The 27,692-nt window shown below is 57.3% G+C and overlaps 2 protein-coding genes across 8 annotated transcripts in view; both read right to left on the minus strand.

The window, feature by feature from the left end:
- RABL6 (RAB, member RAS oncogene family like 6) overlaps window positions 1-27,692 on the minus strand; it is a 292,198-nt gene that overhangs the window by 89,675 nt on the left and 174,831 nt on the right. The gene's annotated exons all lie outside the window — the stretch shown is intronic.
- Window positions 18-27,692, minus strand: part of EXD3 (exonuclease 3'-5' domain containing 3) — a 286,268-nt gene continuing 258,593 nt past the window's right edge. For all 7 annotated transcript variants that reach the window (XM_051636482.1, XM_051636485.1, XM_051636478.1 and 4 more), the window contains 2 exons: window positions 9,726-9,819; window positions 18-579 (listed from right to left, as the gene is read on the minus strand). In XM_051636482.1, the coding sequence (XP_051492442.1) occupies window positions 245-579; window positions 9,726-9,819 (429 nt within the window). In that variant the 3' untranslated portion in view covers window positions 18-244. The remainder of the gene's footprint in view (window positions 580-9,725; window positions 9,820-27,692) is intronic.

Raw genomic sequence — 27,692 nt, forward strand, 5'->3', positions numbered from 1 at the left:
AAGCAAAGAGGCCGCTCTCCAGCCATCTCCAGTTTAATGATCTCATGAAGGCCACGTATTCTCAGGCTGTCACAAACCATCAGTGCAAATGTAACTGCACCACCCCCCCAGACCCCAACACAAGAGGCCCTGTCCAGCCTCGCAGTGCAAACCCACGGCCTGAACCTGCTGAGACTCACCAAGGAACAGGTCCCCCGTGGTCCCTGTCCCACTGTGGAGCTGTCCCAAGCCCCTGCATCCCCCCTCAGCTCAGCTCATAGATACTCTGCTCATCCCTGCCAGGGACAAGGACATCCTGAAACTGGGACACAACACGTCCAAAATGCGACCCTTCCCAAAACACTTTCCCGCAGCAGGTGCAGCAGTAGAAGTCCGTGAGCTCAGCTTTGTCCAGCACCCCGGGGGGAATGGCAGCCACCTGCAGGACTGTCCCCTCCTCCAGTGCTGCAGCAGCCTCGCACTGCTCCGGCCTCTCCAGCTGCTCCCTGCGCGGGGCGTCCCCGGGCCGGGCTGTGTCACAGGCTGGCACTGTGGCATTGCAGCTCCAGCTGGGCTCCTCCTTGCGCCCCACTGGGCAGCCTGTGGGGAGAGGAGACAGCAGATAATCAGCCACTGGTGTGATGAGGCGGTCTGTGCTCAGCCAGGTGAATGACCCTTGTGAGGGCCCCGTCATTCCTGCAGGGAGTCCAGGCTCTGCCCTGCAACCCAGTGTGGAGCATCCCATGAATGTGGGAGAAGGTGGCCACCAGCACCCACCAACTGCCTGCCCTGAGCACGGCACCTGTGCAGCCTCCTGCTGCCCAGTAGCTCCCAGTGCCTCCCACAGCTCCCCCGTGGTGCCCTGCTACTGTGGTGTCTGCCGTGGCCCTGGGAGCTATTCCAGCCTGGGTAACTGCACCAGTGCTGCTGCTGCCCTGGGTGCAATGGGTTTGTCTCCGTGGTTTCTGAGCTGGGCTGTGCCCTCCCCACGACACCCCCTGCGTTACAAGTAAACTGCAAGGGAAGCACTTGCTGCCGATTTAATTTAAAAGACCACCATTAATAGCTGTCTGCACTGGTGACAACACCCACACATCTCCTGGCCTGCCTGAGACACAGGTGTTGGTGTCTGTTTGACATCCACCTGCCACCATATAACCTGGGCTTGGCAGGGCAGGACATGGGGCTGTGTCCCGTGGGCCATCCCTGCACATCCCCACCCTAGCCCCGTGGGGCAGGTGGGTCACTGCCACTGCAAACTTAGTGCCAGAACCCCCACAGTGTTCCCTGCAGCTCAGGGCAGGCTCAGGGCACAGCAGGTCGCTGGATCTGGTGGCAGATGCCACGGGCTGAGCCCATCCATAGGGACACCTGCAGGTACTGCTGCAGGTGACTCATTTTTGGCTGGGGGAACTTGTCTTGCACAGGTATCCATGAAGACAACAAAATGCATCCTGCATCATTCCAGCAGCACCTCTGGAGCATCCAGCTTGCCCTGCTCGAGGATCAGGGGGAGCCTGGTGAGGAGTCAGCTGTGGCAGAGAGGGACACCAGCATTACTGGCTGGGAAATTCCAATGCTGTCAGGACTTGGGACACGATGGTGGTTATTGTGGAGCAAAGCATGGCTGAGGACAGCCCTGGAACAGCCATGCTGTCCTGGCAGGGCCACTCCATGGCTGCCTGTCAGGGCTTGGACACACCATCACATGAGCAGAAAGAGCCACAGCCTGGGAGAGGTGCGGGAGGATCAGCTCACACCAGGCCCTGGTTCCAGGAGCTCCCTGGAGACCCCCAAGACCTTCCACACCTCCCCAGTGGAGATGATCAACCCAAGCTGGTGGGGCACGGTCACCCCCATTACCAGCAGACAAACACCCACACTCGGGGTCACGGCTGTTACTGGAGATGTTCTGTGGGTGATTTTGCAGGCCAGCCCAGGACCACCACACAGCCCAGGCACAGCACAGGTTTGGGGGCTGCTGCCACAACACAAGGACCAAGCCCAGTGCCAGCCAAGAGCTTGGGCTCACCACCACTGCACCTGGGCATGTGCTCTGCAGCCCTGCTCGTGCATCTGACTTTGCTTCATCTTCCATGTCTGCTTCAGATACCAGCACCCATTCTCGGAGAAAAAACAGTGACCTTAGTTTCCCATTTTCTTCAATTTTTGACATGTGGTGAAGCATCTGGGCTGCTCTCAGGAGATGCCTGAGTCAGGTGGAGTGGGGACATGGAGGAAGAGCCTGTTTCCAGGGGTTTCTCTGGGGCAGAGCCTGTCAGTGGATGGCAGATCTCCTTGGCAGAAGGCAGAGACTCTGTCCTTGCCTCATCCCTGCCTCCCTCTGCCCTGAGCTACATGATGGCACTGGGTGGCCAGAGCCTGGGCATGCACTCAGGAGGCCAAGCTGCAGGATGTGCCTCCCAGCACAGGAACCAAAGGGTCCCTGGGCCACCACTTTTTCTTCAGTTTGTATCAAGTGGACACAAATCTGCCTTTCTTCTCTCCTCACCGTGCCTGCTCTCGAGCACCAGACCTCTGCATCTGCCTCCTGGACCCCACAGGAGGGACCCTGGCTGGGACTTTGAGAGCAAACCATAATTGAAATGATGCTTCCAGATGCTGCCTGAACACCATTCCTCACCACAGAGACCCCCCAAAACATTCCCTGTCCTGACCCTGCAGGACCTCAGCCTCACCAGTGCCAGGGCAGGGACACTGGATGCTCCTGCAGGAATCCTGGGCAATTTGCTCTCTTTTCTGACATGCTCCATCAGCTGCCCTGCTGCTGGTAGGCCAAGCCATCTCTAGACCCCCTCCTAATCTGCAAAGGGGGGTGAAACCTCCAGCTCCCCCAAACAAGCCATGGGCTCATGAGAAAAAGGCAGGCAGGGAGGAAAAGTTCATCCCTTAAATGGGGGAGAAAAAGGCCGTGATGGTCACCCAGGAGTTTTGCCTTTCCCTTGCATCAGCCCCCTCCTAATTGTGGCTCTTCAAAGGGCTGAAAATGCTACATCACTTCAAAGTGACCATTTTTGAATGGGAGCTTGTAAAACCCCCTTCTCCCCCTCCCACCAAATTCTTTCCAGGGCTTTTGAAGATGCCTGCGCTCCCCTGGCTGCCGCGGTGAAAGGGCCACTGGGCGCCAGGCACAGGGTGCCAGCCCAGCACACGGTGGGAACTGTGCTGGGGAAAGGTCAGATCCTGCAGAAAGAAAAAGGGTTTCCCTGAGGGAAAAGGGGGAATTTTTGAAAGAGAGATATTTTCTCCCCCTTGAGATGGGTAGAGCCTTCCCTGGCAGAGCTGCTGCTCCTGTGGGGATGCAGCCCGGCTGGCTGGGATGTGGGGATTGTGGAGGCACCCTGGAGATGGGAATAAAAGGCATGTGTGGGGTGTCTGGGGCCCAGGGGAGCCGAGCACATCCTTCCAGTGTGCTGGGAGTTTTTCAGATCTGTGGCTTCCAAAGCTCTGCCATGGTTCACACCAGAGGCTGGATTCCCACCGGATCTCTGCTGAGGAGGAATGAAAGCATCTCCTTACCAAATCAATTTGAAACACCTCTTAGGAACTAATAATCCCATTATAAAACATCTTGAAAATAAAAAGCCCTTTTGCCTCTCAGTCACCTCTCCTCCTCTCGCCCAGGTCACCCTGGGGATGACAGAGCCCAGCGGGGGCTGAGCCCTGCAGCCCCCCAGCACCCAGAGTTGAGCACCCACACATGCCAGTGCTGCTGAGCCCCACGGGCCGTCCCTGGCTGGCAGCCCTGCTCAGCACACAGCCATCTCCTCCTGCCCTCACACGTGCTGCCCACCACATCCCCAGCTCCTGCCCACCCCTGCTTGCCCATGGGAATTAATAACCTGTGGGAACAGCACAAATCACTGCTGTTCCCACCCATGGACATGTCTCACCTCCCAGCAAGTGTTGCCATACCCAGGGGAAGGGGATGCTGCAGGACCCAACTTCTGCTTATTTCTGCACGAGGTTCATCCCTGGGCTGAGCAAGGCCACCCTCAGTGGTGGGACCTCACCTCTGCAGCCTAGGAGATGTCCCCCCACAGCAGCCCAAGCTGCTGCCAGGCACCCCAGAGCTCAGCTGGCCTCAAGCTCCTGCAGCCCCCAGCCACTGACACCATGGCAGTGGAGAAGACCTATACATCTAATGCCTTGGGGCACTGCATGGCTCCTAGTGCCCGAAAACCCACAGCACCTTCCCCCCAAGTGACACAGGGCCAGTGGTGTGAGCCCCAAGGGTACGGCAGCATCTAGGAACCCTGCTGCCACCTGCATTCAGGTGACAGTCCCACATAAGCTCTGGAAGGGAACTACTGGAGCAAGGGGCCTTTGGTGGGCCAGGTGACTTATCCAAAAGACCCCAGGGAAGGCAGAGTCAGGCCAGGAGCTGCAGCTCCTTGTGCCCCATTGAAAGGTCCTGCCTGAGGATGGGGAGACATAGCCCAGTATCGGGGGGCAGGGTGCATGACACAGGCTGCTGATAGCAGGCAGGGAGAGATGCACCCTCCCCTGCCCACAGAGAGGCCCTTAGCAGTGCAGGGGTCATACTGAAAGGCCACTGTGATGGTGACACTGATGACCTGTCATCCCTACAGCCTATTCTGTCGCCTGCAATGCAGGAATCAGTGTTACTGGGGCCACCCACTGTGGGATGGGGGGCACAGGAGGGCCTGGGAAGCCAGGACAGAGCAGGATCAGGGCAATACTCCTTTGAACCTGTGCCCATTCCCCTTTCCCAGACTACACAGCCCTAATTTAGCTGGAAGCAGCCCATCTCCACTGCATGAGCTCCAGGCACCTTTGGGGATCAGTGTCAGGGCATTAATCAAGTAACCAAAACTCCCGGGGGGGAGTTGGGTACTTGTGCAGAAAATCCTGCCCCCCAGGCCCCATTTCTAGCCCAGGTCCCTCTGTGTCACCCTAGCTAAGACCCAAAGCCTTGGGGCAAGGAGCTGGGTGCGTGTCCCGGCTGGCTCAGGCTGGGACCTGGCACTGGCCCCACGGGAACTGCAGCCTCCTGCCACCTCCCCAGGGGTGCTGGGCTCCAGCAGGGCTTGTGCAAGCCCAGAGCCCTTCTCCCAGCCTGGCAGCCACACCCAGCTGTCATCGGCCATGCACACACGGGAGGCTCGTCCCTAATTAGGCAATTAAGGCTGAGGTGTTTTGGAGTGAACACGGTAAAGGCTTTGCACGAGGCTGCAAGCAGACCTGGGAGCATTCTTGGAGTACAAAGGTGCATGGGAAACCTCGCTGTGGTGAGAGATGAAACCTGATAAGAGGAGTTACAAGCCTGAGAAACACACTCGATTGCAGGGCACTGAAGATGTCTGCTTATCTTTTCCTCCTTGATAAGGCAGATAAGCAAAGGACAAAGGACCCGGGATTGTGCAACCTGGGCTGCAGCAGCCTGGCCACGTTCTTAAGACGTTCCCAGGGCAGAGGAGGGAGGATGAGCTTCAGGCAAAAGGCATCTCCAGTTCCCATCACCTCCCCGTGCCACTGTGGCAGAAATCCCTGCAGGGTCCCATGCCCAGTGCCAGGTGGGAGCACGCAGTGGTCCCCAGCTCCTTCCTGAAGCATCAGCACAGTGTGGCTGTCAGTGGGTGCACACAGAGCTCTCACACCCATAGCTGTGGAAATGTCACTGGCTTCTGACCCTGGCAGGGGCTTTTCATATGAGCAAACAAAATCCTTCTGGAAAGGGGGAGCAGGCAGAGCATGACCTGGCCAAGCCTGGGGGTGTTTCTGGCTGATGTAACAACCACAGCCCCCAGTCTCAGCCCTGCACTGCAGCCCTTGGTCCCCATCCCTACCCCACTTGGGGACAGATGTGAACCTGCTCCTGTCCAGCCCCCTGCACCACAGAGGGAAGAGAGCCCAGGGCTGCCTGGGGTTGCCTGGTTGAGGGTGAAGGGGACTGAGGAGCCCACAGCTACATGGGTGCAGCCCTTGGGGACCTGTCCCCTGCCCACAGAAGCCTGCAGAGCTGCCTGAGACATCCAGGGTGCCTCAGCCTCTCCTGCACTCCAGTTCTAGTGATGAAGCAGAGAGGATGTACAGGCTGCTCCATGGATGCCAGAGACCTCCTGGGACAGAAGTGGGATCACCCACCCATCCTGTGTGCCACCAAGGTGGGTGTGATTGTGATACTCAAGGCAAAGCCAAATGCTGTGCATCAAGGAAGCATGGCAGGAAAAAACTGCATCCAGCCTCAAGGCTTTGGACATGCAGTGGCCTCTTCCCACTGTGCCACGGAGCCCCTGGCTAAGAGAAGCGGGTCCTACCAGCCCCTCAGCTGTTTTGGTGAGGTGGCTGTGGTGCAGGGACCCGGCACCATAATGGTGTCACCTTGGCTTGGCACCATGGCACAGCCTTCCCTGCACTGCCATCTGTAGCTCTGCCTCCTGCCCACCCATGCAATGCCTTCTCCAGCTTCCAGCCAGGCTCCAGTGTGGAGCCAAGGGCCAAGAAGGGAAAGAAACCCTCAGGAGGGTGCCCCAGCTGGGCTGCTCAGAGCCCCACCAGCCCCACACCATCGCCCACCGTGGGGATGTCCTGCTGCTCCTCCAGGCACCTGCAGGGCTGCCCAGGGCTCATCCTGCACCTGTGGGATGTGATGTTGGAGGAGAAGTGGGGCACTGCGGAGCTCACTGGTCCTGAGTACTAGCTTTGGCTGGTCAGGGAGGATGCTCTCCCAGCATGGGGCTCCCCAGGGTGCTGCAGTGAGCTCCTCGAGCACACTCCAACCCTGTGCCTGCTGGTCTGGTCTCTCCAGAACAGAGCAGAGGCTCCAGCCTGCCCTGCTAGCAGCACGGCCCAAAGTAGGACCAGTTGTTTTTTATGTTTTGCAACATGTTTCAGATGGCAAGGGATCATTTTTTGATTAAAGCAGCCTTTTCTGCTTGGCAAATGCCACCCAGATAGAATATGCTCCATCCTTGCCTTTCCCAGGGACTGGATTACATTGGGAAGAGAATCCCCTGAGCACTGCGGGCTCGTGCCAGCTGATTTTACCACACTGGGTAAGCAAGAAGCTTCCCCTGGCCAGACAAGAGCCTGTGACCCATCCCATCCCTGGGGTCATTTAGGAGGCCTCCAGCACCATGCCATGTGGTGACCCGCAGAGCTGCTGCCTCTCTCTGCCCCATTCCCTGCCAGCTCCAGGCACCTGAGCTGCTCAGAGCATCCCACTGGGAAGAGGCATCATGGGCCACAGCTGTCCAGGCTTGAAACTATTTCCAGCACTTCCATCAAAGCCCTCATGCAGGGAAAATGTGGCTGTGTCAGGGAAAATGTTCCTTAAAACCTGAGAAAATCCTAGCTGCAAGTTGGAGTGAGATATTATAGGATGAATATTTAGCCTTTCATCACTAGGAAGCCCTGCCATAAAAATCCAGGAGCCAAACAGAGCAGCACTGGCCTGACCTTCACAGCCAAAACTTCAGCAGCCCCAGGCTGTCTGCAGCCAGACCCTGGCACTCATGGAGCCCCTGGGCTTTACATCAAGGGTTGGTCCCGCAGGATCTGCCCCCATCCACAGCTGACAGCTGCCCCAGCATCCGTGCCTCCTGCCTGCTGCTCCCAGAGAGGTGAAGTCCCCTGGAGGAGGCTCCTTCCTTGCCTGGAGGCACAAGCAGGGAAAATGCATTTTCTTGCCAAGCAGCAGCATCTGGCCATGGTCCTGAGGGTTAATCCCTGTGTGGTGGCAGGGATGGGATGACATGGCCTGGGCTGGAGACACAGAGCAGGGGCCAGTTCCCAGTGTGGGCGAGCAGCTGGGAGCTGCGGGTGCTGAACTCCCCTCTGGAGTGCTGGGCCACGGCTGAGGGCAGAGCAGGTCCCTGCCACCAGTCCCCTCCAGAAGGAAAATATGAAGGAAACTGGGGAACATCTGAGGTTTTCCTTAAGAACCCAGGCTGCCCATCCCATCCCACCACTGTCCCCAGCAAGCCATGACAAGACACTGTCATCACATTTTCCCCCTGTATTTCTTCTACAAAACTTGACCCCAGTTAGGACATTTTGGGACAACCTAGCTGAGCTCGCGCTGATGCTCACAATCCCAGCAGCCCCCAGAAGACTCTACATAAAAACAGAAAGCCTGGGGTGGCGAGAGCCCTGGGGCACAGGGGACCCTCTGGGCAAGAACCTAGGGGTCTTCACTTTGGATCAGGTGCCACCTGCCCAGCCATGCCCACCTGCCCAGGAATCACAGCTTCTGTTTTACATCTACACTGCAGCAAAACACCAGCCCTCTGAGGATGTTGTGGCTTCCTCTGTCCCTGATGGCTTCATGTTGGAGGATGCTCCCCATCAGAGGATGCTCCTTGACGAGGTCATACCCAGTGTGGCCAGCATGGGGCTCCCACCTGGCCCAGCAAACAGGGTCCTTCCCCATGAAACTCCCCCCAGGCACACAAGGGACCCAGTGAGAGGCTGCCTGGCACAACGGGGACACGGGGTGTTGCAGACATGGTGTAAAGAGTAGAGAAAGGGGGTCCCTGAAGAGTCTGCGTGGAGAAGCAACGGCACCATGTGAGACCCGCCCAGCTTCATCATCCCCATCCTGGAGGGGGGAAGGGGAAACTGCTCACATGGCTGAACACAAACCACAGCATTTCTATTTCCCATACTTGAAAACTGGCTGAACAGGCCTGGCTGGTCGCTGGGTACACACACAGAGTGCCCTCACTAGAGAAACCACTGGGGAGGATGCCCTGGCCTTAGGGAAGCACAGTGCTCCCAGGCTGCTGGCACCATGGGAAAAGCCACCCCACCATGGCCCTCATCCCCAAAGCCACACGTGCACTTCCCAGTAAAGCCGCAGCCGCCGGGAGCACCTGGCAGCCACCACTTCACACTGCTCTGCCCTATCAAGCAGATGGGGAAACTGAGGCACGGCAAACAATGCGTGCAAGGGCAGAGCCCGGGCTGGGTGGGAGCAGTGAGAGGAGCACATCTCCATCCTGGCGTGCCTGTGGTGGGTGTTACCCACCACCAAAATGTGGCTGGCTGTGGGGAGGGCAGTGGGGGGTTCAGCAGAGCTCAAGGCAGGGCCCCCAAGCCCACCAGAGCCTCGTTGGGCCGGTGCTGCCTCACTCCTCCCTCAGCCTGAGCTCGTGTATGTGGCACCAGGAGAGCAGGTGAGAAAGGCTCCACCAGCAGTGCCAGCTGAAGGCATTTTGCAGCCCAAGGTGAGTTTTCCAAGTCAGGTGGTGGTGGCTTTAGGCTGTCACTTGGGCTACTGCTGGCATGTCACCAAGCCACCCCAGGCTGGGCAAGACCCAGCTCCTGGCAGAGCAGTGGGGGGCAGTGGGACAGGGGGCTGGAGGCTGTGCTCAGCGTGCACCAGCTCTACCAGGCACAAAGGGGTTGGAAGAACTCTGCAGGTCTGCACCCAGCACAGGGCCATAGAATAACAGAAGGGTTTGGGTGGGAAGGGACCTTAAAGATCATCTAATTCCACCCCCCCTGCATGGGCAGGGACACCTCCCACCAGACCAGGTTGCTCCAAGCCCCATCCAACCTGGCCTTGAACACTCCCAGGGATGGGGCAGCCACAGCTTCTCTGGGCAACCTGGGCCAACCAGGTTGGTGGCAGGGGATGCTGTTCCCCCTCTGAGACCCTCAGCCTTGGTAGGACAGTCCTGCCCTGCCCAGGGCAGCAAGTCCAAGGTGGGAGCCAGGGTCAAAGCATCACTCCCAGCTATCAGTGCCCACCTGCTTACCTGGGCTGCTGTGACCCCGTGCCTGCCTGCTGCCCTCCACCAACTGCCTCATCCTCTCCCTGGAGACCTTCAGGTACTTGTCACAGTTGCACACCTGGAAGAAGAGAGAGAGAGAGGTCAGTGAGATGGTGGACATGGTCCCTGGGCAGTTCCTGCCTGCCTGGAGCACAGCCCAGCACCCAGCAGCTCCAGTCACACACATCATGGCAGGGGGCAAGGCCTGTGCCACTGAGGAGGGATGGCAAAACAGCACCCAACACAAATGTGGGGGTTTGCAAGCCACAAGAACCTCCTCTCCAGAGGCAGCCCATCTTTACCGTGCCGAGCCACAACTTAGTGCCAGGCTGCTGGCACTGCACCCCTGGTGATCCTCCCTGCCTGGTCCTACATGGTGCCAGAAAACACCAGCAACTGAAGCTGCCTTAAAACATCAAGCCGACTTCTCCTCTCTTGTCTTGTAGAGGCTGTGGACCCCAAGACATGCTGGGGTCTTGGGTGGCTCTGACCAGCCTGGCTCTGCCACAGCACCGTGAGCACTGAGCCTCATTTTCTAGCCCCACCTTCAATTTGCCATAAAACATCCAGAGAGGTCTCTGAGCTCCTGCACACAGTGAGTGCCAGCCCTTAGAGAGCCAAATCTCTCAAGGAGCACCCCAAGCCCCTCTGCTGAGGAGACCCACAGCTGAGAGCCTTGGGCTGAGCCCAGGGTGCAGCTGGCACCCAACACCTTTGCCTAGAAGCCATTGGCACTAAATCTCCCCAGGGCCATCACAGCTGGGTCCAATAGTTTCATCATCCTCTTCCTCTCCCTGCTCTGACAGGAGCTGGGTGTTGGGATGTGCCAAAACACCTTTTACCAGCTATTTGTTTTTAGGGGCTGTTTTCTGCTTGTAGAGCATTTTGAGCTCACTGCACCCCAGGCAGGCGGGGAGAGAGGTGCAGAACTTCACCAACCAGAACAAGTTCCCTGCCTGGGGCTTTGCTCCAAAGCCTGTTGAAACCAGAAAGGTTTTTCCACCGCTTGAGCGGGCACCGGCGCAGGCCCGTGGCAGCTCTGCTGGTTTGTGGTGTGCCAGTTGGAGCTGCCCTGGGTTCACGGAGAGGTGCAATGATGCCCCTTCTTCCCACACAGCTGCCTGAAGGAGGACAGGGGCAGGATGATTTGTTTGAAAACGAGCTTGCCACCATGTCCTGGCTGTGCCCTGCAGGAGGGGGAGGTTATTTCCACTGGCTGTATTCACAAAACCGACACATGCTTCCCAGCCCAGGCATGATTTGGCTATAAAAGGATGCCCAGGCTTGGGTCTCAAAGCCACACTACTCCAGTCCAGGGGAGTAACAGCACAGACAGAGGTGGACAAGGTGTGTTCTTGAAAGCACTAATGATGTGGAAGCCACTGCATCAGTTTTAAAAGGAAATTCTGGAGCAATCCCCTGATTTGCACAGCCACAAACACCAGCCATCTACTCGTGCAAACATGGGGCAGAGCCCTGCATGCTGCTCCAGCTCCCCAGCTCATCTCCTCTCTCAGCTCCTCCAGCTCCCCAGCCCAGCTCCTCTCTCAGCTCCTCCAGCTCCCCAGCCCAGCTCCTCACTCACTGGGAACAAGCCTCAATCACTTATGCTGTGGGGGCTGACATGCCCTCCCTGTCCTGAGCAGGACACAGCTCCATCCTTGCTCCCACACTCAAACCCAGGTACCTGGGGAAAGGAGACTGGGTGAGGGGAAGGGGCTGCAGGCTGAAGACCTTAGCAGTGGCAGAGTTGTGGAACAGCATCTCCTGGGCATGGCAGCAGCACTGGCTGCACTGGGGTGTCAGAGGCTACCAGAGAGGTCCCAAACCACCCAACACCGAGCTGCCACCCAGTGTGGGTGCAACAGGGGCCCACAGAGCAAACAACACCCTCCTGCCCAGCCCTCCCTGCTGGACACAGACACGCACCCCGTGTGAGCACAGACTCATCTCCCCGCTGTGATGAACACCAGCTCCCCAGTGCCCCCTGGCAGCCTGACCCACACCACGGGGTTTGGGCAGCGGTGCTGGGCACGCAGGGCATGGGCTCCTGGCTCCTGCACCAGTGCACAGAGAGACCTTGGGCTACTTTCTCTCCTCTAAAATTTGGCATCATTGTAAACCAGAGGCAATCCACCTGCCTGGGCCGGGTATGCCCTGGCAGCCCAGGGGCAACCTGACAGTTGCCACTGGCCCAGGGCTGCCAGGTTCTTGCCACAGTGCTCTGAGCCCTTTGCCATCTCCCTGGCCTCTGGGCCTTCACCACCCTTGGCTTCCCAAAGACCTGGGGCAGGCTCAGGAGCCAGATAAGCCACTTAGCAGGAGAGCCAATTAAGTTGTTATAAAAAATGGCAATCAATTTTTTAATGCCTTGCCAAAAATGAGCCAGAAGATATGAAGTGAGGAGGGCAGCCTGTCACCCCAACAGGCTGGGCTGAGAGGCTGCCATGCTGGGGACAGTGGTGGCCCTGGTCTCAATGCTGGTCTCCTATTTGGGACAGGGCTCCCCACACCTTCACATTTCAGTGGCACTGCCTGGTGGTGTAGAGCAGTTTTTTGCATGGATCTTGCTTTTGTTTCAAGGGCAGGGAAGTGGGGAGCCTCTCTGCTGGGGAAGGGATGGGTTTTTCCTCCTTGGGAAAGTTTGATTCCCCCAGATTTGCCCAGAACCATCGTGGCAGGATTAGTTGTGGCCACCATGAAGTGGGGCAGATGTAAGGACAGATATATTTGTGGCAGTGAGACAGCAGGAGAAGGGGGACACTGCCTGGGGGTGCAAGCAGTGCAATGGAGAGACAGTGAAGAGACAGAGAGTGAAGAGTTCAGCTTCTCCCCCACAACGTCTCAGAGCCCCCCACTGCCTGTGCCCAGCTCAGGGTGGGGGGTGGCAGCTCCTGTCCTGGAGACAATGACCCGCAGGGTGTCTGCTCACCACCTCCTGCCCATCCACATGGCTGGTGCAAAGTGCGGGGAGAAAAGGGGCTTTGGGAGTTCAACCCGGGAGGAGGGTCCAGGCAGCTGCAGCCCTCACGCAGCCTGTGGCACCGGCCGGTCCGTTGACCCCCGTGGTCCCGTTGCGCGGGGGTGAGCGGTGCCCTGAGGGCCGCGGGTGCAGGACGGCATCGGCTGCACCTCTGGGGAGGAGCAGCTCTGCCTTTCTCACGCTCGGGCAGCCCTTGCCAGCACATGCTTAGTCACTGGTAAATCCCAGCCTGGATCTGCTCTGCCCTCTGTGAAATGGCTCTTGGCTGCACCCCTGCTGAAGCAATCCCGGCGCTCGGGAGCCATGGCGGGCGCGTGTTCCCACGGCAGCCCCGTGTGAATCAGCCCCTTCCCGGGCTGGCCCTGGGTGCCCCCACATGGCCCCAGGCAGCCGACTGGGCACATCCCCACTCCATCCCCCACGAGCAGGAGGGATGGCCAGGATGGTGCCAGGTCCAGGCTCCTGGGGCTGGAGATGGCCGTGACAGCCATCACCCCCCCCTCCCCAGCTCTGCTAGCGAGTCCACACTAAGGATGAGCAGGTGCAATCCACCTCTGATGAAGCTGTGGTTCCCTGCAATCCCCACTGTTGTCCCCTCTCCCTGTGCCCATCTGGGTGTCCTGACTGAGGTGACGCAACCCGGAGACAGGGTCACCATAACCCTGCATCCATGTGCCCCCGCTGAGGACCTCCTGCCACCACACCCAGAGGGACACTCTACAGCCCAGCCTGCTCAGTGATGTCACCACCAAGAGCTCTGACAGTAGAAGTAGAGTGGAGAGTAGAAGGAGCTGGCATGGATCTCTGTGCTGCTGTGCTGAGCCCAGCAAGGTGCTTGTCCCCAGCCACAGCAGCCTGAGCCACTCCAGCTGAGCAGGCAGCTGCCAGGCCAAGGAGGACAAGGCAGGTGAAATGTTCTTTTGCAATACTAGCAGCCCGTCTGGTGGCTTGTTTTTGTTTGGGATGATCCCTGCCTCTCCCAGCCCTCCTGGATGAGCATTTTACCATCAGTGACGCACGAACCTCCCAGGACTTGAGGGACTGCATGCTTCAGCCTGGAGCTCCAGGGCCATCTCAGCATCCCAGTCCCATTCTCGGCCTCCACCCAACCCTTACCCAGGAAGCCAAGAAGCTCAAAGAAAACTCAAGTCCAGCAGACAACAGAAGTCAAACCTTCTGGGACTCAAAAAGGGCCCCAGGAGCTGGTGTGAGCTTGGCCGAAGACACCTGACTACACCTGGAGGTCCATAGGTTGGTGCCCAACACAGATGGCAGATGAGTGGTTCAGACAGCCGGGGAGTCAGCTTTGCTCCTTCCTTGATACATGAAAAAGCTGCATCTCCAAAGTGCTCCAAGAGCTCTGCCCAGAGGAGCCATACACAAAACAGTCCCTGAGCTCACAACGTTCCTTGCACCTGATCTGCTGACAAACATCACAGGCCAATGTGACTGAGGGATCTCTTTGGCAGGGGTTTTACCGATGAGACACAACCCTCTGCCTGGAGAGCTTCTGGCTTGGGAAATCCTGAGTGTATCAAAACCAGCTGTAAAGGACAACTGGTATGAACTCTTCAGGGCAACTCAGGGCAGCTCACTTCAGGACAATTCCCTGGGTGTCTTGTGCTTGCCATATCACAGGACTACTCAACAGCCACCTGGAGTGATATCTCTTTTCCTACTCACCGCCTACCCTCTTCCTTTTCTTTCCCTCTCTCCAAGATGGATATCATCTGGTGAAAGGGCCACTCCTTTGGATGGAGGTTGCAACTCTCATTCTGTTGTGAAACCACAGTCCTTGAGCATCCAAGAGTTTCTTTCAGGGACTAACTGAGACCAGAAACCTCCCCAGGACAGGCACACTCAGCCCATGCACAGGCTGTCCATGTGCAGCCTCCCAGCCTGGGTGTTACAGATAGCCAGGCCTGCCTCTAGCAGATCCCTTGCCCATCAGCCAAAGTGAGAGCACCCAGAAAGGAGGGTGATGGTGGGAAGGAGAGTGAAAGAGAACCAGGTAACAAATTCCAAACACAAGTCAGGAGGTGATCATGCTTCCTGCCCCATGTATAGATTTTCACATGCTTTTCCCAAGTCTCCTGCTCCTCCTTCCTGCACTCACAGCTTTGACCTTCAGACACTCTCCTCTTTCTCCAGCAACACTGTGGGCCAGATTCCTCTCTGTCCCAGGAGCCTTTGAGGTCCTTGCACAAAGAGCAGAATCCTCAGCAATTCAACCTGGCAGGGCTTCCCACACCCTGTGGGTGCAGAGGCCAACTCCAAGGCAAGCTGGGCCCCTGGGATGGCTGTACCTCCAAGGGGATTTTCAAAAAGCAGCTGGCCAGGCTGTCTCCTTTCCCCTTTATGCCAAGAGCTTTTCTCATTGACCTTCTTAACACCAGAACCTGGGAACTGTAAAGGTGCACATTGCTGCTCCTGCTGTTATGAATGGTCTAATGTCTGTCCTCGGGTACCAGCAAACCCACCCAAGCAGCAGACGAGATGCATGGGTGTCTTAGCCTGGTCCTCCCATGGAGCAGTGGCACTTGGTGCACACAACAGTCTTGAGTGCCAGCAAGCCCTGGGCAGCCCCATCTGCCAACAACACAGCGAGAGCTACACTAGGAGATGGACTGTGATGGTCTCACATGGGGTTGCAATCCATTCACCAGGCATCCTTCACCAGACCTGTCTGCACAGTGAGCACTGGTATTTTAATGGCGATCTGAGATTAATAACACACTGCTGGTGGAGATATGGGCTGCGGGTGAGTTCCTGGCATGCTACAGGGGCATTTTGGTTCACAAAGAGGGAAGGGCTCTGTTTATTGAATCACTAACATCACTTCCCTCACCGCCAGCCAGGTACTCTGAGAGGTCTCTTAGGCAAGTGCTGACCTAGCCCAACCTTGCTAAGCTGGTAAGATGACATGGGATCCCATGCCAGCCTGGTATGGCGTTCCCACTGCTTTCTCTGCTCCTGCTTTGCTATTAGTCATCCGTTTCTGGAAGGTTTCTCATGCATAATAAAGTGTTTCAACACTTGCATAAGCCAGCTCTTCTCATCAAGAGTGACCCGCTGCGTTTCCCAACGCTTTCCCTAGGCAGTCCTTACGACTGCCACGAAACACGGCGTTAAAACATGAAGTTTTCTATCCCCCTTGGAGGCAAAAGGCGTGGGAAATCGAACAGATAAGAATTCCTTTAATTAGTATCATTTGCATAAGCTCTGGGAAAGGCTCACCTGAAAGCTAGAAGGGCCTTGCTAGTCTGGGAGCACATGGGTCTGGAACAGGCAGATTAGCGGAGCTGCTATGCTGGCAAGAGTGGGGAGACAGCAAAAATGAGGGGTCAGGGGTGATGGAGCCCTCGAGACTCTGCGTGCACCCCAGCTCCTGCTGGCTCCTTTTTGGGGTACCTCAGCTCCTGCTGATTCCCTCTCACTCCCTCCCCCCTCTCTTTTCACCTGACAGTTTGCAGCTGCTCTAAGCGAGAGGGAAGAATGTGATTTTTGTGTTGGAGGGGTCAGTCAGCTCCCCTGGAGAAAGGCAGGGATGGAGGGAGAGAATAAGCAGAAGCACATCCTGGATGATGCATGGAGGCTGCTGGAGCACCTGGCAGGGATGAGGCCAAGGCTTTGGGAGCTCTGCTTCTCACTCCTCTAACCATCAGGCTGCCTTGGGTAGTCAGCACCTGATTGCCAGCAACACTGAAAGACCATTTTGGTACCTCAAGGCCTTTGCAGCGATGAGAATCTCACCCAACCTTACACCTAAACCCACATGCAAAGCTGATTTTCTCAAGGGAAAATGAAAGAGGTGCTCAACCACCCTTCTGCCACACACATCCCCCAGCTCAGTCCCTCTGCCTCTTCCAGCTGCCTTTCAGCCATCTCAACTCTCACTTGGTCATTTTGATTCCCAGCTGGGCTGTGAGCTGCTGAGATGGGGGCTGAACCCTCCAAAAAGCTGGAGCTGCCACAACGTCCTTGACCCAACCTTCACCGTAGCCGCCAGCCCTGTTTATACAGCACCCAGTGGAGCGGGGTGCTCCGGGACAGGCTCCCAGCACTTACAACAAGTTTAATGACAAGGCCAGACCAGTAATAACTGCCTCATAAAGAGGTTACGCAGCATCTCCCCAGCCTTCATTTTAGGGTGAGCTCTGTGCCAGGAGCTCTGGGGGCTGGTGGCCGAGCTGTCCCTTCCCACCCTCTTCCCATCCTGACCCTTGGTGCTTCTGCTCCTCCAGCCCTATTGCCAGTTCTCCATAAATGTGTTTTGTATCCACCTCTGGGGTGGTTAACCCTCCCCTGTGTGCAAACCTGCATCACGCAGCTCCAGGGCACACACCTCCCATCCCAGCCTGCTCCTGAGCCATCCCAAGGGAGCCTGTGCCACTGCAGGAGAAGAGGTAACTTGCGCAGCTCCCTCCATGCAGCTCATTGCCACTCCTCTTCATCAAGCTACTGAGTTTTATCCAGCTGGAGGTGAGAGCTCAGCTCTTGGCCATGGGATGCTGGAGGTTGGTGAATGTGACGGCTGGAAAAACCAGCCCAACCTGAGCTCTGAAGTCGCCTTAGCACTGGAAACAGCAAAGGTCCACGTCCCATCAGCTCATATTCAAAAGGGTCTCACCCAAAAACTAAAATGCAGGTGGAAATCTGGCTACCAAGCATCCCCCAGGACCATTGCATTTTGGCACCAGAAATGGAAAGGGTTGTGGAGACACATTTTCTGACAGTGAGAGTCAGAGCCCTGCAAACTTCTAAGGACCAAAGCTTCACTTTCTGTAAACGAGTGCAGCCCCCAGATCATTAGCAGTCAGGCACAGCACTGCTCTTCCTTACACTGGCCATGCTGGAAGCCAAGTTTCCTGCTTGACCCATGTCCCACAAAACCCTGGGGCTGCATGTGAAGCCTCAGCTCTATTTCTGCACCCTCCTCCCAGCTGAATGTGCAGCTGTGCAGCCTCTGTTCTTTGCTCATGGTGCCAGACAAGCTTTAGGAAATTATCTTTATTATGTATTAAGCCAACAGTTACCCTTGTGCCTGCTCCTTCGGGCTTTTCCTGGCAGCTGTTCCTCCTCTGGTTGAGGTCCTGGGACCATCTGTCTAATGTATGGCAGAGTTTCTATCCTCACCCTGTACTGCACCCTCAAAGGTGTCTGGCTGAGCCCCCCAAAACTCCTTGCTTTTCCCCAGATAAATTTTCAGCCCTGCACCAGGTTGCTGTGTGGCTCTGCTCCTCCATGGCCATCTTGTCCCTGAGTATCCTCCCCTGCAGCCCAGTGCCTCCTGCCCAGCCCTCCTGGAGGGTCCTACCGGCCATGGGGCTGAGCGGGTGCAGGGGCAGAGCCGGGTGGCAACTGCAGCGGCCGGGGAAGCTGGGCTCATGTTTCAGCTTCTATTTTTATCTGGGAACCCAAGCCTGCCTGCGGTGCAATGCGGAGGCCCCCGGAGGCTGCACTACCTTCCCCAGCTGGAGCCAGATACCATCGGTGCTACCTGCCCTTCCCTGTCAGCGTGCCAGACCTCCAGGGAGAGGGCAGCATCTTCCCTGGAACATCCCCCCTGTGCCTGTGCCTGGGCCGTGGTGCAGTGCAGCAGGAGGGAAGGAGCAGGGAAGCAGAGCCACATCCTCCAGCCACTGCTCCCTGCAGGACAAGCTAAGGCTGGGAACACCTCATCACAGCTAACCCACTTGTACCACATCAACCCTTGGGTCAGTGGCCAGATGCAGGTGTCCCTGCTCAAGCTGGGCATTAAGTCCTTCACCAGGGACTGGCCCAAAAAGGGCAGGATTCACCCACTGGGGTCAGAAGCAGCAGTTGCAGCTCAGCAGAATGAACTTGGCCTTGGAAAGGGAAAAGGGGATTTGTTGGGCAGCTGGGAAGGAGCTGGGCTGGGGGTGACATGGCCTTTCAGTACTTCAAGCAAGAAGACAGGTGGGGACAGACTTCTTAGCAGGACCTGTAGCGACAGGATGCGAGGAGATGGTTTTTAAACTGAAAGAGGTGAGACTTCCACTAAATATTAGGAAGAAATTTTCTACAATGTGAGACCCTGGCCCAGGCTGTCCAGAGAAGTTGTGGCTGCCCCATCCCTGGCAGTGTTGAAGGGCAGGTTGGATGGGGCTTGGAGCAACCTGGGCTGGTGGGAGGTGTCCCTGCCCATGAACTCGATGAGCTGTGAGGTCCCGTCCAATCCAAACCAGTCTGTGATTCTGTGACTCTATGATGCGCTGCCATCCTGGCTCAGGGCCCACAGGTAACCCCAGCAATTCCACCCCACATGGTGCTCTGTGGGACCACGACAAAGTACAGGCCTGCACCAGGCCCCTTGCTTTTTACTTACTAAAGCAAAAAAACTGATGCAGTGGACATAGCAGCAGAAAAATATAGAAACTTGAATAGCTTGAGCCCGAGAAGCCTGTGTAGCCCTGAAGCCTGTGCAGCCTGCCAGACTGACTTTACCCACCAAAGAGCAGAGTCCCAGCACAGGAACAGGAATTTGGAGCCCGGCTCCTTGTCCTGGGCAACCACAGTGAGGATCAGAACAGAGCCAGGAGGAGGCCAGACCCCCCCACAGCCCACCAAGCAGTGCCTGCTGCTTTAATTGGGGTGAGAATAGAAGCTGCACCAGAAATAGGGGAATATATATATATATATATTAAAAAAAAAAAAAAGAAGGAAGGAAAAAAAAAAAAAAGCGTGAGAAAGGAAATCTGAGCAAGGCCTGGAGGGATCCAACCAATCCAGCGGAAACAATAGCCCAGGAAGAAAAACCAGTTCCTACACATAAGGTAGAATCGGCTGGGAACGGGCTGGAGGAGGAAGGGGAGGGGGGGCTGACCCCGCGTGCCCCCAGCCTGCACAACGAGATGGGCTTCATGGGGCTGCGCCTGCCCGCGGCTCCCTGCCCCTTCCCCGTGGCTGTGGGCAGTGGGGATGATGCCTGCCCACCCTGCTGCCCACCCTGCTGCCCACCCTGCTGCCTGCCCTGCTGCCTGTCCTGCTGCCCACCCTGCTGCCCACCCTGCTGCCCACCCTGCTGCCCACCCTGCTGCCTGCCCTGCTGCCCGCCCTGCTGCCTGCCCTGCTGCCCGCCCTGCTGGGGGCCTAGGCTGCCTCCAACAGAGCAGGCTTTAGGGGAACAGCCCGAATCCTGGGTGTCCATCCCTCAGAGGGCTGGGCTGGCACCAACCCCACAGGGATGGACTGAGCAAGGCACTGTGGCCCCAGGCTGGGCTCATCCTCAGGCTGGGATTAGCACTCAGTCTTCCAGTCTGTCATTAGACCTGAGGGTGGGGTTGGCCCCTATCCAGAGATAGCACAGGCTGGGATCTTCCTCCGGCTGGGCTCACTCCAGGATGGGCTCATCCTCAGGGTGGTCTCAAAGGCCAGCAGATCCAGGCTGTGCTGGGCTCCCCAGGGCAGAGCACGGATTGGACTGGGGGAGCAGTGCTGCTGCCAGCTTGGCCCTGGCAAGGCAAGGAAGGGAACACGGGATTTTGCAGAGGTAACAAACCATTCACAGCACCCGCCCCTGGGCCGGTACAGACCTGCCTGGCCACCCCACTGCAAATATGGCCCCTTGGGGAAACAGCCAGGGATGTACCTTCTCACCTCCCCAGATCCCACGTGTGGTGTGTCTGTCTGTCCCTCCCAGGCAGTACACCCCAGCAGGCCAACCCTTGGGCTGTGGCGTGGATTGACAGAAGGTGTGGAAAGCCCAGGTAGATAAACCAGCTCCAGCATTGTCCAGCAGCTGGTCCCTGCCCTGGGCACAGCCACAGGTGTCAAATCCAGACCCAGCCCCTTGGCTGGGACGTGTCAGGGGGGCTGTGCTCCCTGCAGCTGGGAGGGCCAGGTACTTTCATTTTAAGTAGAAATTTAAACTCTGCTAATATCAGACACACTGCAGGGACTTTGCTGCACCTGAGAATTTCAATTCCCTGCAGCCCTGGCTCTGCAGATGAGTCCAGCTGCCCCAGACATGCTCCCTGAGGTGCTTCCCTGGGGACAAGCCACAGCCTTCCAGGGGCTGAGCCGGATCTGTCCCCACACTCTCTGCTCCTCCTGCCACCAGCCAGCCAGTTCTCAGTGCCCTCCAAATCCCTGCCTGCACCACGCCTTGGCCTGACCCAGTGTGCACAGGAGGAGCCAGGGACAGGGAGGGCAAAGCTGTTCCCAGCACATTCTTCCGCTTGGACACACTGGGAGTACAGCAGCCGAGCTCCCAGCACCCCACGCTGGCCCCTCTGCAGCAGCGCCCGGGGCCCCGCACCCCCGAGTAGCTGGCAGGGAGCAGCACAGCAGGGCTGCGTGGGGCGGGTGGAAGTTTGGGGTCTGGAGCCACAGCAGGAATGTCTCACCAGCCTTGAGCAGCAAGAGCTGCCCTGGGGTCCCATGCGTGCCATCTTGGTGCTTAACGAGGTCTCACAACTGGTTCAGGTTCAGGCTGGTCAAGAGCCTGTAGAAACCACCTGCAGTGCAACTGCCCCAGTGGCTCCCGGGCCCCAGACATCCAAAGGCAGCCTGTAGTTTAATGAAGAAAGCAAAGCTCCTGAGGCAGAGACACCCCCTTCACAACACAACAGGCACCTTGGGAGCTCCCCAGCAGACTGGTGGAGGGACACACTTTGTGTCTTGGATTGTGTGTCACTGTCCACCCAGTCCAGGAGAAACCCCACCAGGCAGGGTGCTCACATGGCCACTGCTGTGTGAGCCCCCTGGGGTGGTGGACCTGGGGCTCCCTCTCCTTCTCCACCAGGGCAGGACCATAGTGGCAGGACCCCTGTGCCTGGCTGGCTGCTGGGACCAGCTCCTCCTCCTCACTCTGAGATGAAGATGCTTGAAGGGCAGCAGCATCCTGGGCAGCACAGGAAGGGAGGTCTCTGGGAGGCTCCAGTTATTTGCTGGCTCAGCACCTCTGTGCTTTGCTCCTGCCCTTGCTTCAGAGGGTTCCCTGCAGGGGGCTTTAACTCTCATTAGGCAGCACCAGCCCCCTGATGGAGGCTTTGCTTTCCACTCCCACCACCTCCAACCTGGCCACCTCACTCCATCCAGCCCCACACCCATTAGCTTCCCTCTCATCACCTCCAGCATGGTCTCCCCACTCCCATCACCCCCACACTGATCACCCCCACTCCAACCACTTCCACATCTATTCAACACCAAGCTCGTCTCTGTCCTTTCATTTCCCTCATGCTCCAGTGTTCCACCTCAGGAGGCATTTCTGACTAGAAGTTCTCCAGGTCATTCACTTCAGGCTCATGTGTTCACCTTGGGCTCTCTTGCCCACCTTGCATCCCAATGCCAAGACTGTTCACCTGTGTAACCCTTCTCAGAGCTCATCACCAGCAACCCCAGAGAGAAATCACATCTCCCCTCAGCCCTCTCCCAAGTCCCCATGTCACTCCTAACAACCTTGTAATCCTGGATTAACCCCATCCAGCTCTATTGACTTTTTCTCTTCTTTCCCCCAACCTAAGGGTTTGCAACATTTTTTTTTTTCTCTGCTGGGGAGCATCTGAACAGGCAGCAGCCTTCCAGTGGCCCCACAACAGCAAACCCAAACCTGTGCCCTGGGCTTCCACTCAGTCCTACATCACAAAGCCACCATGAGCAGAGACAGCCCATGAGCAAACCCACTTCTGTCACACAGTGATGGTGATGAGAAAAGGAGCAAGGCTCTGCCAGCACCTTGGCAGAGACCCCCAAATCCCAGGGCTCCCACAAGACAGTCTGAAACTCCAACCCCACTCGCACAGGGCTTAGGCAACAGCAAATACACCCAGAGGTGGATGGAAAATGTTTGAAAGTGGATTTGAGGTTTTGCAGAACAGAAGGGGAAGGAACGATGCTGGGGGCCGCAGGGAAATAACCCGTGGCAGGGCTCCTGCTGAGGGTAGAGGTTCCCATCCTGGCTCTCAGCTCTGTGTGATGTTTGATGGGTCATATTCTTGATGTGTTTGGCACAAGACTGTGCCACAGGACCCCAACCCCATCCCTGGCAGGCTGTTATGTGTGCTTGGTCCTGCAGCAGCTCCCTGCAGCCTCCAGCCTCCCCAGCCAGGAGGTGCCCCCCAGCTCAGGCTGTGGGCTGGAAATAGACTGTGTCCCCAAAACACCAGCCACAGATTTATCCTGGGTTCTTCAGGCAAGCTCTGGCAGCAGCCCAAGAGCCCAGTGAGAGCTTCACACAGAGACAGGCAACTTCTGTTGCTTTGGGCTGGTCCTTGTGAGCATGGGACTGCTCCAAAAACTGTCACTCCTGGGTTGGGAAGGAGAGGGCAGAAGGCCAGACCCTGCACACCTTGATGGGTGCAAAAGGGATGCACAGCCCTTGCTTGGCCAAGGAAGGCTCTGGGAATGAGCTGTGGCTTGGGCTGTGCTGCAGGCTGCAGGGAGCATGCAGCCCTCGTGCCTGGAGCCCCGACAACGAGTGTCACCCTCAAACCCTTTCTGTCCCCTCCTGGCCATTCTGGCTGTCACCAGGCAGGCAGGAGGACAGCTGTGTGTGGGGCAAAACGTGTCACAACATGGCCAGACTCAGCAGGTGACTGCCCAACATTTCTGGGGGTGCCAGAAGGGCTCCCATGGGGCAGCCAGCACCCTGAGGCTGTGGGCAGGGCAGGGACTTGGTTGTCGGCAGCACAGGCAGCACAGGCAGCAGAAGCAGCACAGGCAGCATGGGCAGCACAGGCAGCATGGGCAGCACAGGCAGCAGAAGCAGCACAGGCAGCACGGGCAGCACAGGTAGCAGAAGCAGCACGGGCAGCACGGGCAGCACAGGCAGCACGGGCAGCATGGGCAGCACAGGCAGCACGGGCAGCAAGGGCAGCATGGGCAGCACGGGCAGCACGGGAGAGGGAGGGGCTGGGAAGGTGCGGCAGCCCCACGAGTCCGTGGGTTTGTGTGCACAGCAGGTGTGCTAGGAGGATGTGGCTACTCATTCACCTGCAGCTGCCTGCCAGCAGCAGTCCCCCCTCCCCAGGGTGCTGACACCTACTCCCGGGTGCCCCCACCCTCCCTGGATCGTTGGGTGGAGTTGTGGTACCCCTGGTGGCTTCGGTTTTGGGCTCCAGCCTCCGAGCAGGGCTGCCCCGAGGCTGGATGCTGCCCCTGCCCTTGCAGCTGGGCACTTTGGGTGAGCTCATCCACATGCTTCAGCAGCTGCTGTTGCCTGTTGTGGGCAGTCAGCGGGACCCTGCCCACACACCCGTGGTGCCCAGCACCTCATGGAGGGTGGAGCTGCTTGGAAGCTCTAGAAAATGAAACCATGAGCCCAGCAATGCAGAACCTGCCATGAGCCATGGCTGGAGTGCAGCTCCCCATGAGTGGTGCTGGAACTTGCCCCATTGTGGCTGATCCTTGGGCAGACACATCAGTCCCGCTCTCACAGATTCATCCCACATTGTGGGCAGCTCCACCCCATGTGTGTCCCTAGCCCAGGGCTGGGCACTGCCCCCTGCCACCACAAGCTCTGCCTCAGTCTGGACTGTCCCTCACTCTGGTGTCAGGGATGCTCTCTGACAGCCCTGCAGACCATGGGCAGGCTTCTCTCCTTGGTCACAGCCCAGACAGTGCTCAGCAGAGCTAAAGTACCTCCTCTCCATGAAGGCAGCAGCTGCCCAGATGTTCCAGATGTGGAGACCACAACATCATCTGAGGCACCAAGTCAGGAGCAGACCTACCTGTGAGCTCCTAACATTGTTCCTAGCAGAGATGGAGACACCCAGCCTCCCCAGGTTTTGCTCTCTTCACAGCTCATGATCTAACCTAACTCTTTCCTGCTGTGAGTCAAGACTTCTTCTTGTCCTCATGGAGACCATAAAAACCTCAAACTCTCACCTGCATTAGCACAAACAAGGGGCAAGGCTGCTGGGGACAAAGTCATTCTCAGTACAGGCCCTGCTCATCTCACAGGGCCACCAGAGCTCGGGAAGCTTCTGGACAAAAGGAGCAGCAATGGAGGGGACCACAGTGATACATACAGCTTGACCAGGACGCCACCTTGGAAATGCCATGTCCTGACAGCTGGTCCCTCTACACAATCCTCCCAGGTGGTCTGGGATGGTCCCCACTGCAGTTCACCCCCATCACATGCCTGGAGGAGGAGCAGAAGGTCCCCACAGCTCCTCCATGGCATCACCTACCAGCACCTCAGCAAAGGCATCAGCCTCTGCCCATACTGCCTGGACATCCAGAGCTGGACACAGGGAAATATGGAAAATAAGTAGCAATTTTAACACCCAGAACTACACTTCCAATTCATTCTGCCAGCATCCTTCTCTCTAGACAACCCCTGGCAGGGCTGGGGCCAAGGCTGGTCACCTCTGGGACCAAAACTGCACTAGTATGGCTGTAGGACACACTGGTGTTTGGGCCACAGGGGCGCCACACTCACTGAGGAATCTTTGGTAGGACAAAGGTAGAAAAAGCAAGGATTTTGGTAAGGTTCAGGCTGGTGCCAAGCACCTTTGGAAGGCTCTCACCACCCGATGCAATGGTTGGCCTCCATGGTGCAGCTCATCCCATGGGGGAGCAGAGCATAAAGCCACACAGCTGGGCTCTGCCACCATTCCCAGCACCAAGGAGCTCAAAGGGAGCACCATCTCCTTTGAGAACAACCATGTGCAACTCATCTTGAGGGAAAGCACCAGCTCTTGCAGGACTTCCCCAACAGGATCCTCCAAAAACATCTCAGAAAGAAGCAGTTCAAGCTGCTAACTGGGTCCTACAAGAGGAAAGCAGGTGGGGGCAGCCCAGGGGAAGAGCTGCTGCTACTGGGACCAGGAGAAACTCCAGGAGACCTCATGCACTGAAATCCCACGTTCCCAGCCTGACACCTCTCAGACATGCTGAGGTGACCCCAGTGTGTTAGCGACGTGTGAGGCCACTGGTGTGTTCCTGGGGGGCCCCAACACCTCCACATCTTCTCACCACAGTGGGGGTGGGGGGGTGGGTCCTGGGGAGCTCTCTAGAACATTGCATGCTTGTGTCATACACACAAAAAAAGGTTAAAGGGAAATAATATACACATAAGAATGTGGTATTTTTGGGGGGCTTTTGCTGGACTGAAGGGACTTGTTCTCAGTGGCCAACTGGAGGATGGAAAGCTGGGAGAGACAGTAAGAGGAGCCATCCAAGCCCACCAAACCTGGTTTTGCTTTTTTGCTGATGAACAGGATGTTGGAAGGCAAGTGGTGGCAAAACTTTAACTTCACCCTGGAGTAAAAAAATACCCACGAGTGGAAAATGCTAATGGAAGGTGAAGTCAGGGAAGGAAGGTGTGTACTCCATTCCTAGCATTCCTCCCCAGCTCCCCTGGGAGAGCAGCAGTGCTCCCCGGGGTCTGCCAGGCTGCCCAGGGGTGATGGTGAGGGCTGAGGATCCTGTCCTGCAGCATCGCTGGCTCTTCCATCTGGGCTGAGCTCAGCATCTTCCCTTCCCATTGCAGGGGCGGAGGGATGGGACTGGGGGCTGAAATTCCTGGGGTGGTTTCAGAAATGAAATCTGGGCAGCAGCTTCAGAACCACCAAGGGTGAGGGTCCCTCCCAGGCAAGCCCTCTGTGCCTGGTGGCCATCCTGCTGCACCCCAGTGTCCTGCCACCTGCACGGCCCTCACACTGCACCCCTGCACCCAACTGCCAGAGCCTGCTTTAGAGCACGGTACCTTGGGCTCTTCCCAGCTGGTGGGATGTCCTCTCCTCCAGCCAGCCCACGCTGTCCCCACTCCTGCAACACCAACCCAAGCTGTGTGCTCCCCTCCCTGCCCCGGGCACAAGCACCAGGGCACCGCGCCAGCAGCTAATGGGAAAGTTCAGGGTCGGGGCGAAGCGCTGGGAGAGGCACATAAAGGGCTCATTGTGCAGCAGGGCTCCCCGGCCCTGCTCCTGCAGGGCTCGCCGTTCAACAACAAAAAGCAGCCCAGAAATATGACAAGACACCTTTTTCCCAGGCTGCTGTTAAACTCTAATTAAACATTCCAGCACATTCAACCGAGGGAATGTCTGCTTCTCAGCCCCAGGCTATCTCAGCTGGAAAACATCTCCCCTGGTGCAAACTGGATGGTGCAGGTTGACCCAGAAAAATGCCCCTTGGACCCGGGGATGATGTGAACCCACTTTACCAAGGTGGGCAACTTGGTCACACCTTCAGGCCAGTAAGGGGACCATTTGAAGTTCCTCTCTCTGGAGGCTGGGAACAGGTGGAGCAGCCCAAGAAGGGGCCGCAGAGCTGGGCACAACATGGGCAATGCCACCACCACCACCAGCTGATGCCACACCATAACACCAGCCCATCCCCACCACAGCACATGGGGGTCCCTGCGCCTGCCGGGGCAGCACCAAGGGAGCAGAAGAGGCAAAATTGGCACCCATGTCAGCCCAGTGCAAGGGAGACCCAGGCACCATGATAGCCCCAAATCTGGCCTTTGTGACCCAGAAATATTTCCCACCGATGAAGAGAGACTGTAACTCTGCCTTGCCCATGTGTCTGTGCAGGTCTGTAGGCAAGGTCAGTGCTCCTCCAACTCACTGTCCCAGAAACATTTAATGTGATGCCTTCCAGCAGCCATCCAGCATGATCCACAAGCTCTGCCTTCAGACTTGGGAGGTTTTTGGAACATAGAGCCCCTATCTGGGTAAATGAAATTCTTCCCAAGCTCCATAACTCTCATGGTCAGTCCCTGGGGCCACTGGTTCCCCTTCAGACCTGGAACACAGTTCAGCTCACCTGCTCCAGAGGTCTGGATGTTTAAAAATAATCCAACAGATAAGCAAAATGTTGGATTCTCATTCTTCAGGTGCTTCACAATGCTGACCCACAGGCACTGACCATCATCACAGCTCCCTGTGACACTGAAGTTGATCTTAAGTCCTCTCCCAACAGCCCTCTCATCCCACCTCCCGCAGCCTCCTCCAAGTTTGGGCAGGAAAATTGGGCTCCAGCCAGGGAAGCAGAGATGC

Source organism: Apus apus, chromosome 19 (genome assembly GCF_020740795.1).
Source record: "Apus apus isolate bApuApu2 chromosome 19, bApuApu2.pri.cur, whole genome shotgun sequence".
Taxonomy (NCBI): Eukaryota; Metazoa; Chordata; class Aves; order Apodiformes; family Apodidae; genus Apus; species Apus apus.